The sequence below is a fragment of the Netta rufina genome (genome assembly GCF_964035555.1).
Source record: "Netta rufina genome assembly, chromosome: 9".
NCBI lineage: Eukaryota > Metazoa > Chordata > Aves > Anseriformes > Anatidae > Netta > Netta rufina.
The window spans coordinates 9,566,551-9,579,563 of record NC_140132.1 but is presented as its reverse complement, the minus strand read 5'-3'; the positions used below and the strand labels follow the sequence as shown (position 1 = coordinate 9,579,563).

Sequence of the window (13,013 nt, the reverse complement as noted above, 5' to 3'; positions counted from 1 at the left end):
GCCCCGCCCCCCGCGCCGACCCCGCGGCTCATTGGCTGCCGCCTCCAAGCCCCGCCCCTCGCCCCGCCATGGCGGCACGGCCGCGCTGCTGCCCCGCCCGGCCGGCACCGGAAGCGCCGGGCCCGGAAGCGGCGGAGGGGCGGCAGCGGCGGGCGGCAGGTGCGGGCCTGAGGGAGCCCCGCGGAGGGGGGGGGCGGGCGCTGATCGGTACCGGCTGAGCCTTTATTAATTTTTTTTATCTCCCGGTTTCGGCGATGCTGCGGTACCGGGAGATGCCCGCTGCCTCGCGCTGCGCAGACACCGGCCGTGTGGGGCTGGCACAGCAAGGCCGGGGGGGGCACGGGACGGGCGGTGCTGGAGCAGCTGCTGTGGAGGCAGGCGGGGGGGGCTAGGGGTGCCCGGCCCCCTGAGGGGAGGGCCTGGGGGGCCTTGCTGCAGCCCCGCGGTGCTTGGAAGGGTCTCGTGGAAAGGGTGGGGAGAGGCTCTGCGCGGCCAGATGGTGACAGGACCGGGGGAAGGGCTCTAAACTGGAAGAGGGGAGGCTGAAATTGGAGGTCAGGAGGAAATTCTGCACTCAGAGGGCGGTGAGGCACTGGCACGGGTTGCCCAGAGAGGTTGGGGGTGCCCCAGCCCTGGAGGTGTTCGAGGCCAGGTTAGATGAGGCCCTGAGCAGCCTGGTCTAGTGGGTGGTGGCCCTGCCCATGGCGAGGGGTTGGAACTGGGCGATCCTTGGGGTCCCTTCCAACCCAGGCCATTCTGTGATTGTAGCATGTCTCCTTAAAGCCAGTAGCATATGGCATGTGTGCCCCAGAAGAGAAGTGAGTTTATCTGAAAGCACAAGTATAGAGGAAGCTGGAGTTGGCTTAGCTTCAATTGTAGCTTAGGGGTCATATTTAAAATCTTTGCCTCTTTTCATGTTTTCAATAGTATATTTGATTTTTGTTAGCCTAGGTAGGACCCTGATTATTTAACTGATTTATTACATGAAGCAGGCCACTGAATCTTAAAATGCCTTAATGTCCTTGGATATGTGGGATTCTCTACTTACAAAAAGAGGCAAGGCAAAGCTAACTTTTTTCTTCATCTTTTTTAGGCTTCCCTATAAAATGGGAATACTTGTTGCAGTTCTTGGAATCTGGTTCAGCTCTTCACTTGTAAAGGGGGATTCTAAGGCTGTGACAACATCGCTAACTACAAAGTGGTCTTCAACTCCTCTGTTACTTGAAACAAGGTAAGGTCATTGTGATTTTCATTTGCAAATCAGTATATGCTTCGAGGATAATATAATTTATCTGTTTTTAAAAACTGTAAACTACATTTTTAGTGTTTACCACGAGATTATTATGTGATGTTTCAGCTTAGTTATAAGCACTAGCATCAGCTGGCTAACTGTCCAGTATGCCGCAGAGGGCTTTGCTTCCATTTCATGTGACACGGACCTGCTGCTGTGTTCCCATGGCTGTATAATGTCAACACTCTTATATGTCAGCTCTTGAGCAGCAGTCAGAAAAATCCCATTTGCTCCTACCTGGGTACCTTGACATACCCCGGTGTCCCCAGGGAGTTGCTGCAGTTGGGGCAGCAATTTTCATATGAAAACAGGTGGACGTTGATGGGCTTCATTGAAATGGGCATGGCTCTGGGTGACAAGACAGGGGGGTCCGAGGTGAAATTATTTTTCTGTAACGTTCTCTTTAGAAATTCTGTTTTAAGACTGAAGAATCCTCAAGCAATACAATACAAAGCTCAGGTGTTAATGCCAGGAATTAAAGACCCTGATAATGTTAAACACTCTGCTGGAGAAACCTTAGAGGAACTTGGCAGGAAAGCTCTCCCTAGAAGGCTAGGAAATAGTAAGCAGTAATAATGTGCCGAGGCCTTCACTTGTAACCTAACCATTAGGAAAGACTTCGGGTAGGATTGTTCATCTGGGCTGAACTCCAGAATGATAGAGCACTGCAGTGCCGAGTTCCTTCTGGAGCTTGATTTGCTAAGCCTGGCACTGTGGTTCTTCGCTTAAGTTAATGTCTGTCACGTTAGGTTAGAATGTCTTGAAAACACAAGCTACTGTGGCAGCTAGTGGGCTCCAAAGCTTGTGTCATAACATCCTTTAGCGCATGAAGCATGTTATGAGTTTAGACTTGATAAAGTATTTGTTGTTAGCAAAGTTGAGAGAATTATTTTGCTGTCTAACACTCTATAATCATATACTTAATATATGGGGAATTATGTCACGGTCTGAAGTTGTGACTTCTCTTATTGCTCTTTTAAAAGAAAGAAAAAAGGAAAGAAACACCTACAAAGCCAGTAGTTCGAATAAACTATAGGTTATTACAACGAAATAAGCAAAACTGTATGTTTCTCATAAAAAATGGCTAGTAAAGAAATACATGAAGGAGGAAAGCTGCCAGAACATACGCCACTGCTAGTGGGCCTTGAGAGTTTAATAGATGCTTTGAGAGGTTCTTTCATGTAGTATGTGTTTGTCCTGGCCTGCACCTACTAATTGCTTTGGTATTGTTTTTCCTGGTCTGCTTTTTCTAGTAACATGTGCTTTTCTGATATGGATAAACATACAGTAGGAGCTAACTTTCTGTAATGCTGTACAAAGTATTAGTATTGTAACTTGGAGAAACTTGAAAGGCCTAGCTATCTCCTCTCTTCTTGTTCAGTGAATTTTTATCAGAAGAAGGTCAAGAAAAATTCTGGAACTTTGTTGAAGCCAGTCAAAATATTAAGACACCTGAACATGATGGTAAGCTTTCATAATATTTTTCTTGAACGATGACTGAAAATTGGGATGGTTGAAAAATAAACCAATAAGTTTTGTCCTCCATTGTATAGCATTATAGCAATCCAATCAGGACTGATTTCAGTAATGTTTTTATTGTGAAAGTGCCCAAGGCTTTTGGGTATCCATTTGACAAAAGCGGTAGATAACAAGCCTGAAATGCATTTTACTCACTAGTTTGTCTCAGCATTAGGCATAAAACATTATTAATACTTTATGTTTCAGTTTCTAAACTGAATTACTGAACTCCCATGTGAATTACATGGGAGTTCTTTACTGTTCTTTATTACCTGCCTCCTCCCCAAGTCTGTTTGCATACTTAAGAATCTGTATGTGACCATGTTTTCTCATGGATCTCTATTGAAGTCAGCTCTCTTCCATCTGTTGAACTGGTTGTAATGAAAATTAAGGAGGAAGAGTCGAATGCATGTTTACAATTAGTGTCATGGGTTTCTGTTAGTATAAATCACAAGTAAGATTAAAAGTCCCTCTTTAATGGGAATATGGTATAGAAAGATGACTGCTTGTATTCTGACTTTGCAGGTAGCAATTATTCTTCTTACCATGGAATGCTGAAAGTAGCCTGCCAGAGTTTGTCACCTTTGCAGCAGAATTTGTTGAAATTTTCCTTGTCTTTACGCTCTTATTCTGCAACGGTTCAAGCTTTTCAACAGGTTAGTACAGCACAGGGGAAATCCTTGAATGTTTTGTAGAGCATTGTGTAAGGCCCAGGAAGGAGGTATGTGTTACAAGACACTTCAGAATATCAAAAATCCTGACCTGACAGGTGCTTCGTACACTGGAGCTAAGGTATGTAGGTATATGCTGGTTTCATTGTGTGCCAAATGCAAGTCCATCTGTATACAGTCGACTAAAGAACTGGGATTTTGAAATGTTTGTATATCTTTGGTACCCTCTGCACTAATAAATGGGTGAAGATTTTTTTGAGGAAAATCTTTACAGCTCTGCTGATGCTTATGGCACCAGTGATGTTCCCGTTACTCAGTTTTACTTAAAGATAGTAACCCATGAATATGTGGTTCGAACTTTTAGAACCTCTACCTGACAGATGCTTATACTTGGTATTCCTTTTTAAACTTGGTTCTCACACAGTTCACTGCAAGTTGTCTCCTAATATTATGCTTCATTGGAGTAATGTTAGAAGACATCTTCCTTTCTCATCTTGAATCATTTTATTGTTTGCTGTTTAACAAATATAGTGGTTTCTGATAAGTAATGCCAAAAAAAAAATCACCAAAAACCCACACATCACAATTGCTCACCTCACATTTTGTACCAGAAACTATTACTACAGCTAATAGGCTTGGAAAATAATATTTGTAAAAAGTTAGGACTTAATTATCAGTTTTGTGATTTTTATCTTGTCTTTAAATTGCACAATAAATGGGGAAGACAACCAGTTGTTACGGAGTTATGCTGTTAACACTTTCACTTGTTCTAAGGGCAAACATTCAACGTACTTTATTGCAAATATTTTAATACAGATAGCAGCAGATGAACCTCCACCAAAGGGCTGTACCCTATTTTTTGCTGTGCATGGGGAGAAGACATGTGAATTTGAATCTCTTGGAAAGCTTTTACAGACAGCTTCAGAAAGGTATTTGCTTAATTTCGAAACATAAAATTATCTCTTAACCTAGATAGACTCACTGCTGTAAAGAGACTGTAATACACTGGTAGTTCATACCTTCTTTGGTTTTGATTTATTCTCTCAATTTCTTGCACAGAAGTGGCAGTCACTTAGTTCTTGCTAATCAAGATGGGATTGGCATTTTCTGGTCCCTTTCTCTTTCACAGCATTCTTCCTCTTAAAAACATATGAAAGTGCTTGGACAAACTGGAAACAATTTGTTGAAGGACAGTAACAATTCTTGGAAATGTGTAAAGTCTTTAGAATGTAGGGAGAACAGAAAGATCTGGGCTGCGTTTTAAAATGATAGTTAATCCATTCATAAAATTGTATCTATTAAAGCAGCATGGTATTTTTTTCCCTATATAATTTTCTCAGTGTTAACAAAAGGAAAACTATTACCATGCAATATAATTCAAATTCAGATTTCTTTACAGGATGAAGAACAAAATTTGAGCATAACTGTTAGTAACAAAAATGAACATTGAAATATAGTGAAATATAATTCCTCCTAAAAAGAAATCTTGGTGGTTTGTCTTCATAGGAATCTTGCTAGTTCTGTTTTTGAAAAAATAAGTTATTTTTGTTAATATGCAAACGTATTGCATCAATAGCTCATAGGCTGCTAATGCTGACTCACTGGGAATATTTTAAATACTTCAATGTATCTTAGACGTGGTTTAAAAACAGAAGTTGAAAATGGCCTTCTCATTCACTTTCTTAATTGTATAGTCAGCCAAGGGCAGGGTCCTCAAGATTTTGAGTTCCTAGAACATGTGTTGTGTTAGCCTTGTATTTCTATACAGAACTGAATAAAAAAAAAAAATAAAGGAAGTAGTTACCATTTTTTAAAAAAAGTATCATATTCGATTAAAAATAGCACCTAGCTACTTGTCTTTTCATATGTCTGTTTTTAATGAAGCTTTATCAACATGTGTCAAGTGCTGTCAACTGTGATAACACGTGGGAGTAACTTGACATGTATTCAGCAAAGACAAAAACAGCTATTAAACATGAGAAAAAGAAATGATGAATCTTGCACTGAGTAAGGACACAGTATGAATCACACTGATAATTTTCCATGTTTACTCTTAGGCCAAAGCCATTTCTGTTCAAAGGGGACCACAGGTACCCAGTGTCAAATCCTGAAAGTCCCATCGTCATACTTTATGCTGAGATTGGCACAGAGGAGTTCTACAGATTCCATAAGCTCCTTGTTTTAAAGGCTGAGGCAGGAGAAATCACTTACATCCTCAGACACTATATTGCTGTAAGTATATTTGCATACCAAAAGTTTGCTTCTTTTAAATTTACATTTACATAATGCATTGCTGCTTGATCATAATATGGAATACTGACATTATTATATCATTGCATGTAGCTAAGGACTGGAGACTATTTAACGTCTCCTGATTGTTTAAGTAAGAGAATCGTTTGGTTTTACAAATGCAGAGCTAGTCTCCAGATAAGTTACGGAGTTTAACCTAGAAAAATGTTGTTCTATCAAATAATAGTCAGATATTTCCACAGTCAGGCCACTCAAGTTACTTGATATGAAAAGCAGAGATTAACCTTAGGGTCCAATTTTCAAATGAAAGGCCATTTTGTTACAGAGCCACTTACCAGTCCTAGTACAACTTGTCCCATTTTCCATCTCCCTCCCATAACCACTGCTAACCACTGGATTGATATTTAACTCTACATTTTAAAAGCTCAGACTTCTATTTGACTTTTTTCTGAATATTGCTTAATGGTGCTAAAACCTTCAGCAGAGCAGCTAGTAGCCAGACTTGAATGCAAAAAAAAAAAGTTACTTCTAGTGACGTCAGATAAAATAATCATACATTGCATATACCACTTTCCTGTTTAAAAGTAACTTGTATATCCTTGTCATTGTGTAGTAGGTCTCAGTACAGTTGTGTTAGTACAGTACAGTACTGGAGAATCACTCATGTTTGTTTCTCACTTGCAGTTATCAGTTGGGTCTAAAATGGATATGAGCTTGAAATTGCTTAACTTTGGGAAATGGCAGCTTTTAATTTGTAGATCAAAACAAAGAGTGGCAATGTACTGTTTGCTTTTCCTTACAGAATCCCAGTAAAGAAAAAGTCTACCTCTCCGGCTATGGTGTGGAACTGGCTATTAAAAGTACAGAATACAAGGCCAAGGATGATACGCAGGTGAAAGGTGAATTCTTATTTTAACTACTTTAATGTGAGCATTTTAATTTTATGGGGATATATTTTTATATGTATGTAGATAGATAGATAGATTACTTATAATGTATATGGGATATATGGGATTTGTATATATACATTCATATTTACAGGGATATTTAGTTTTATATATGAGTATATATATATGTATGTCTGAATTGCAGATATTCGTCCTTCTGATCTGAAATCACGAAAATCACTGTCTCCTCTTTCTCTTTTTGGGATTACATTCTTTGAACCATATATTTGCTGAGGCACATGTTTTCCTTATTTCTGAAATGCTGGACAGAACGGTGTCATGACTGCACTAGATCTTATTAATGACACTATTAATACAACTAATTTTTCACCAGATAACCAGATTTCTTTGCAGATGTACTGCACTTCACTTCCTCTACTTCCAGTTCCCTTAGCTTATCCATCCTCAGAGCGGAATGTTTCATGTTGTTCTTTGGAAAAACAGAATGCTCTGTAGGTTTTTTTGCTTTTGCTGCTCTGTAGAGCACTGATCTGTTTTTCAAACTCTCATACATCTGCCAAAGCTATTTTATTGTATGTGTGTATTCGTATATGAATATGTATTCAATACATATTCATACGTATGAATATGTATACACACACACAAAGGTAAACAGAATTCTCTGCTTTTACTTATGACTGTTTAAAAAAACACTTTTTTTAAAGTTACAGATAACAGCTGTGAAGAAGAGAACTTAGATTTTGAACTGAGTTTTGCAGTTTATCCAGCTTCTAGATACAGATCTAATCTCTGACTTAAAATATCTTGCCATGGTCTAGAGTATTGACAAACAGAACTACTGGTCTTTATTTTTAGAAAGATTTAATTTTGAGAGGAACAAGAATACTAAAGCAGATGATTCAACTTACAATTTTTGTTACCAGTGTTTAAATTTCCATTAATACATTATCAAGTCATGCAGAAGTGCTGATATTGCTTGTAAAATAGGAGGTTGGAAGCCTTTGTCTCCAAGTGTCTATATGGAAGTAATTCTGGGGAAAAGTTTCTTATCTGTAAGCTTGTAAAGTTTTACACCAGTATCGATGCAGCGATTAAAAATGCTTTAGAAAACATGTGGATAGAAAATATGTGGTTTAGAAAACCATGTGGATAAGCTGCAGATTAGAGGTGTATGGTTTTCATCAAACTCCTGTCTGATTCTGGTCAGTCTCTTATGTGTGCCTGTGCTGTTTCTGCATGTCCATAAGCAAGCGCTCATTCAAAAGGTTGGGACTTTTTGATTAGACTTGAGAATGAAACTTGTAGATTGGAGCTGGTTTGTGTCCACCTAGTTAAGAGATTGTCTGAGTCTTTTGCACAGATCTTTTTGTTATTTAAGCCCAGAATTGGACTTTACTCAGATACTGTTTTTTATCCTCTATTTTGGGGCTAAAATGAGGATTATGCTTCTGATAGGAGTTTTTCACTTACTCTGCGAAGCTTTCATGTCATGAAAGCTCCTAGGCCCCAGTGATTTCTTCTGCAGCACCTAAATCTGAGTCTCTGAGATTTCCATTTAGTTTAAGCTTTTGCTTTTAAGCAATCCAACTAGGTTTTATTTCAGCTGTTACAGTGTTAGTTTGTACAGTTAGCGTGTCCTGGATACGGGTTCCAAAGTGAACCTGAAACTTGGCTTTTTTCTTGTCCTCAGTTACTACAGTATCATTTTGTTGAACTTACCAAAATAGGCATGAAAACTACTTCTGAATACTTTGGTAGTGTTTTCCTTCTCTGTGTTTATAGGCACAGATGTGAATGCTACAGTAATAGATGAAAATGACCCCATCGATGAAGTTCAAGGATTTCTTTTTGGGAAATTGAGGTAAAACTCCATTGTTGGGTTAACCATATGTGTTAGCAGCGTACTTCTTCATATGCTAGTTCCTTCAAATTAGTAGCAGACTTGCTTACAGGAAACCCCAGAGTTGCTTTATCATTATTCCTTTTTAGGCAGTTGTATCCTGACCTGACGGAAGAGCTGAAAGAACTTAGAAAACACCTAGTGGAGAGTACCAATGAAATGGCACCTTTGAAAGTATGGCAATTACAAGGTAATCTGTATGAACAGCTTCAATACAGCATTGCTAAAACTTAATGTAAACCTATCTTCCCGTGCTCTATAAAAATGAGGCCGGTAGTGGCTGCACACAGTTCAGAGAACTTGACTGTAAATTCCTGCACTGGAAGCAACCAGCTTTCTAAAGCTTCTTTACAGAGTCCTGTTGAAATACCTTTTGAAAGATTATTTCATGGGACTTCTGAAGTGAAGTTTGCTTTCTATATTTTGAAGAATAGAAAGCCACTTGTTCTTAAACTAACTAAATGCAGAATAGCAAAGGAAATGTAAAGTTTCTTTCCACGATCACATCCTTGGTGTGGAAAGCTGAGATTTCTCAAGACCAAAAGAAATCTATTTCAAGAGTCTCTGCATGCAGCTATGACCTATTTCCTTGCAAATCATCAGTAGAAGTCTGTGGAAGGGTTGTTCATTCTCTGGAAAAAAAAGTAATAGGAAATACTGAACATGTGTTGTAGCCACAGTGAATCTACCTATATCCAATCAAGTGGTATTTGTATTTCTAGCTTGTGAAATAATTCCCTAGGCCCCTTCTGAAGGGTAGATCCTCCTACTCAGAACAAAAAAAAGTGATTGTCTAGTCTCATTGAAGCTACCTGTAGGTGGTATTGGTTCATACTGAAAGGATTGCTTACTTCAAGGCAAGTCATAGAAGGGAAGAAGACAAAAGAAGGTATCTAAAGGTGCAGATGAAAAAGTAAATACATTTTTTTATATGTAACCAATGAGCAAAAAAGTTGAAAGCCAGAATTAAGATGACTGCAATAGCATGTTTTCATTTTACTGTTGTTTCACCTGTAGATTTAAGTTTTCAAACTGCTGCACGCATTTTGACTGCTCCCCCTGTGGATGCTTTGATGGTCATGAAAGATCTCAGTCAGAATTTTCCTACAAAGGCCAGGTAATTCCAATAATGAATACTTGGAGAGTTGTTTTTTTTTCATGTCATTTTTCACAGCAGAACATGAGACGGGCAACAGTGGTTGGGTTAATGTCTGCATTTCTATTTAGCTGAAAGCAAACACCAGAGAAGGTTTATGCAGAAATGTTCTTCAGCTTATGATTACAGTGAGGATCTTAGTGTTTCTCTTCGGCAGTTGGTGTGGAGTAGTGCAAAATTTGACAGACCTTAGCTGTTGGTGTGAAATGCTTCTGAACCTTTTGTTTTGAGTCCTCAAGAATTTATTGGGTAGGATTTCCATTTGATGTCTTAAGCTTAACCTTTTCACTGGATCCCACTCTTTTGGGATTCACTTCAGCAGACAGCCCAGTCAGCTGTGTCAGATGTTGATGTGCAATTCCACTGTTCTTTGCACTTTGTCAATTTCTTGAAATTAATTTGAATGTGCTCAGGTAATTCAGTCATAATGTGGCCTGCCCAACCAGTGAAGAAATAGATTTCTTTTGATAGATTTCATGACCTGGGTTGTAAAGATGATGATGTAGGAGCTGCTCCTTTTTTGAATAGATGCAGATATACTCGAGTGTTTAAAAAAAAAAAAAAAAAGTCTGGTCTTATCCCCAGTGACGGATGTTATGATTGTACTGTTGATAACTTCTTAAGGTATGGATGGTCTTGTCACTTAACTCACAAATATGACCAGAAACTGAACTTGGCCATTCTGTGATGGTTCAATCTCTAGATCCAATGTAAGGAAAGGAATGGGAGCCCACAATAAAGAGTGAAATCCCCGTATTTTGTGCTGTCAGATTCCACCTCTATCTTTCTGGAAGCTGCCCACTTTTATTATGGGATTAATGTGAAACTAGACACAGAGTCAAAAGCTTGTCTTTCCTGGTACAGTTGGCATGTGAACAATGGTTTTATGTTCTCTTGAATTATGTATATATTTCAGGAAAAAATGCTTGATACTGCAAAGTGCAGGTTCTTCTGATTGTAGCTTTTTATATTAGAATACTAAATATATTGAAAGCACAAAAAGTGGGATAATTAGATATCTCATCTATCCATTAGATAAACAGAAAGATGATTCACAGCATCATGTTTTTATTTCTGCAGAGCCATAACAAAAACAGTTGTTTCCTCCGAACTTAGAGCAGAAATTGAAGAGAACCAAAAGGTAATGCATCCAGAAAGTAATGTAGTGATTTTGCACTTATATTATAATATAAATTCAAGCTTTGATAATATTAATTTATTAAAAATGTCAGTTTGCCCCAAATATTGGCACACTGTTTTCACACGCAATTTTGTCTTAGTATGCATTTGGGAAGCAAAGAAGGGGCTCAATTTTTCAAACATGGGTTAAGAACATAATTTAGGTTGTTTACCCAGATATGAAAGTGCCGGTAAAAAATTCTTCGAGTAGGATCAAGAGTTTGTTGAGGAAAGATGGCATGGGGATTTTGTTCTTAGAGCTGTCACTGTAATAGTTCACAGTAGTCAAGTGCTCCAACAGTTATTTGGCAAGCACTTTTTAATGTATATGAAAGTGACATTCTGAACTTAGAATCTGTAAACTGTATTTATTTACCATTATAAAATGAACTTCAAATACAATGAAGGTAACACTGGGGAAAAATGTTCTATTTGTTTATCTGAAAACAGATGGCTTAGGTGTTCTTAGGATATCCATATAGACAGTCTTAATCTTATAATCAGGACAGGACTGCATCAGTAATGAAGTAGAAATGTTGATGCCTGTCACATTAGTCCTTGCTTCTTGTGCAACCACCCCGAGTATGATGCCCTTGTGATGGCTTGTTAGCTCAAAATGTTGATGTGGTTAATACGTTTCTTGTAGTACTGTCTCTGCTGTTCTTTCAAGTCTCTGACATTATATTTGCTTGAATAGTACAACAGATGTGTAAAATCCGAATGTCACAGCACTGCTCATTCTGGTTCACAGTTAAAAAGAGGTTTTCACTAATTTCAAGTTAGTGATTGTTAGTTTTGATTGTATCTTGAACTTCTCAAAAGCAACTGGATATTAAGTGTGGGCACTTTTTGGTGAAAATTAGTAGAGTGAAAAGGTAGTTATATTTTTGGATTATTTTAAAATGTCTGAGATGAATGGAATGTAGCTTGTTAGAAAGCTATTGCTTTAGAAGTTTTAAGCACCTTTTAATAGGTTTTTGAGGATGCATCTCATCATGCAGTTTGAGATGGTGCTTAGATATCTGAATTGATCAGCGTTTACAAGGAAACAGCATAATAAATATGAAAACTTCTGTCATGACTCAAAATGATCCACACTATGTGGAAGAAATGGTCTTAACGCTGTTGTTTTGAGAGTGAAAATAGTAAAGGAATAAACATTTAACTGTTATCTAAATAAGTCTACATGTGTTTTGAAATGAAAACAAATGTTGTGAGGGATCTGTGGAGGTCATTGATTAATGTTTCAACAGCTCTGTTGTTTATTTGGTGTTAGCAAAGCACTGAAAAAAATAATGCTAGGAAATCTTGTAATTGGTAATAAAACAAAGCCAAACAATAGATTTTGGTATATTATCTATGCTGCTATAAAATGTAGACAGTTGTGTCTTTGTTTAAAATCTGATCACTGATATTTCACTAGTCTCATAGTAAATGCAAAATTACTGGAAGCTACTTACCAGTCCCCTGAGATTCCTGTTCTGAAAGAGAAATCCCTTGTTGTTCAATAGCAATAAAATGAGAAAAGAAGGGATGCGGTTTGACACTGTCGTCTGGTGTGGTTCTGGAAGGGACAAAGTATAGAATGTAAGTGCAAGTTAAAGCTACCTGGTGGCTTTTCTGTTTTGTGCTAGATCAGACTGGTCCTCAGGTAACCCCCCATGGTTTGGTGGATGCGGTTTCATTCCAAATACATCTAGGTTACCAGATCCAGATCTGGCTAGATCTAACCCTGCCCTTCAAAGCTATTCTTTGCATGACTGTTGGTTTGTGTGGATATTACCTGGTAGTAAAGTTCACTGCTTTTAGTAAGTTATAGTTCAGTATATAATTATTCATAAAAAGGTATAAATTGACACTGCATGTACTCAGCTCTTCTCTGGGAGCTTTTATTATTTAATAAAATACTTAAATTCTTCCAGACTAGATGCTGCTTTCTTATTCTTGGTACTTTATTTGGTACTTTGCTATTCCTCCATTTGCTTTGCTCTTCTTCATGATATTAGGCTTTTTAATGTCCAAATACTGTGTTTCTCCTTCAGTGTTCATTGTGCCTCTTAAGGGAATTTTATAACTGATACTGTATAGCAAGAGGTACTGGAAGGCAACAATGACATTTCTAAGTTAAAAAAAACAGTAT

At 38.2% G+C, this 13,013-nt stretch overlaps 1 protein-coding gene across 2 annotated transcripts in view; it reads left to right on the top strand.

Annotated features, from left to right (window-relative positions):
• The first annotated feature begins 72 nt into the window (after positions 1-72).
• The window catches only part of UGGT1 (UDP-glucose glycoprotein glucosyltransferase 1), a 43,396-nt gene continuing 30,455 nt past the window's right edge, over positions 73-13,013 (top strand). For both annotated transcript variants that reach the window (XM_084291949.1, XM_084291948.1), the window contains exons 1-11: positions 73-159; positions 1,094-1,231; positions 2,673-2,755; positions 3,335-3,465; positions 4,297-4,409; positions 5,538-5,712; positions 6,533-6,629; positions 8,421-8,499; positions 8,628-8,728; positions 9,556-9,655; positions 10,775-10,835. In XM_084291949.1, coding sequence (XP_084148075.1) covers positions 1,107-1,231; positions 2,673-2,755; positions 3,335-3,465; positions 4,297-4,409; positions 5,538-5,712; positions 6,533-6,629; positions 8,421-8,499; positions 8,628-8,728; positions 9,556-9,655; positions 10,775-10,835 — 1,065 coding nt within the window. In that variant the 5' untranslated portion in view covers positions 73-159; positions 1,094-1,106. The remainder of the gene's footprint in view (positions 160-1,093; positions 1,232-2,672; positions 2,756-3,334; positions 3,466-4,296; positions 4,410-5,537; positions 5,713-6,532; positions 6,630-8,420; positions 8,500-8,627; positions 8,729-9,555; positions 9,656-10,774; positions 10,836-13,013) is intronic.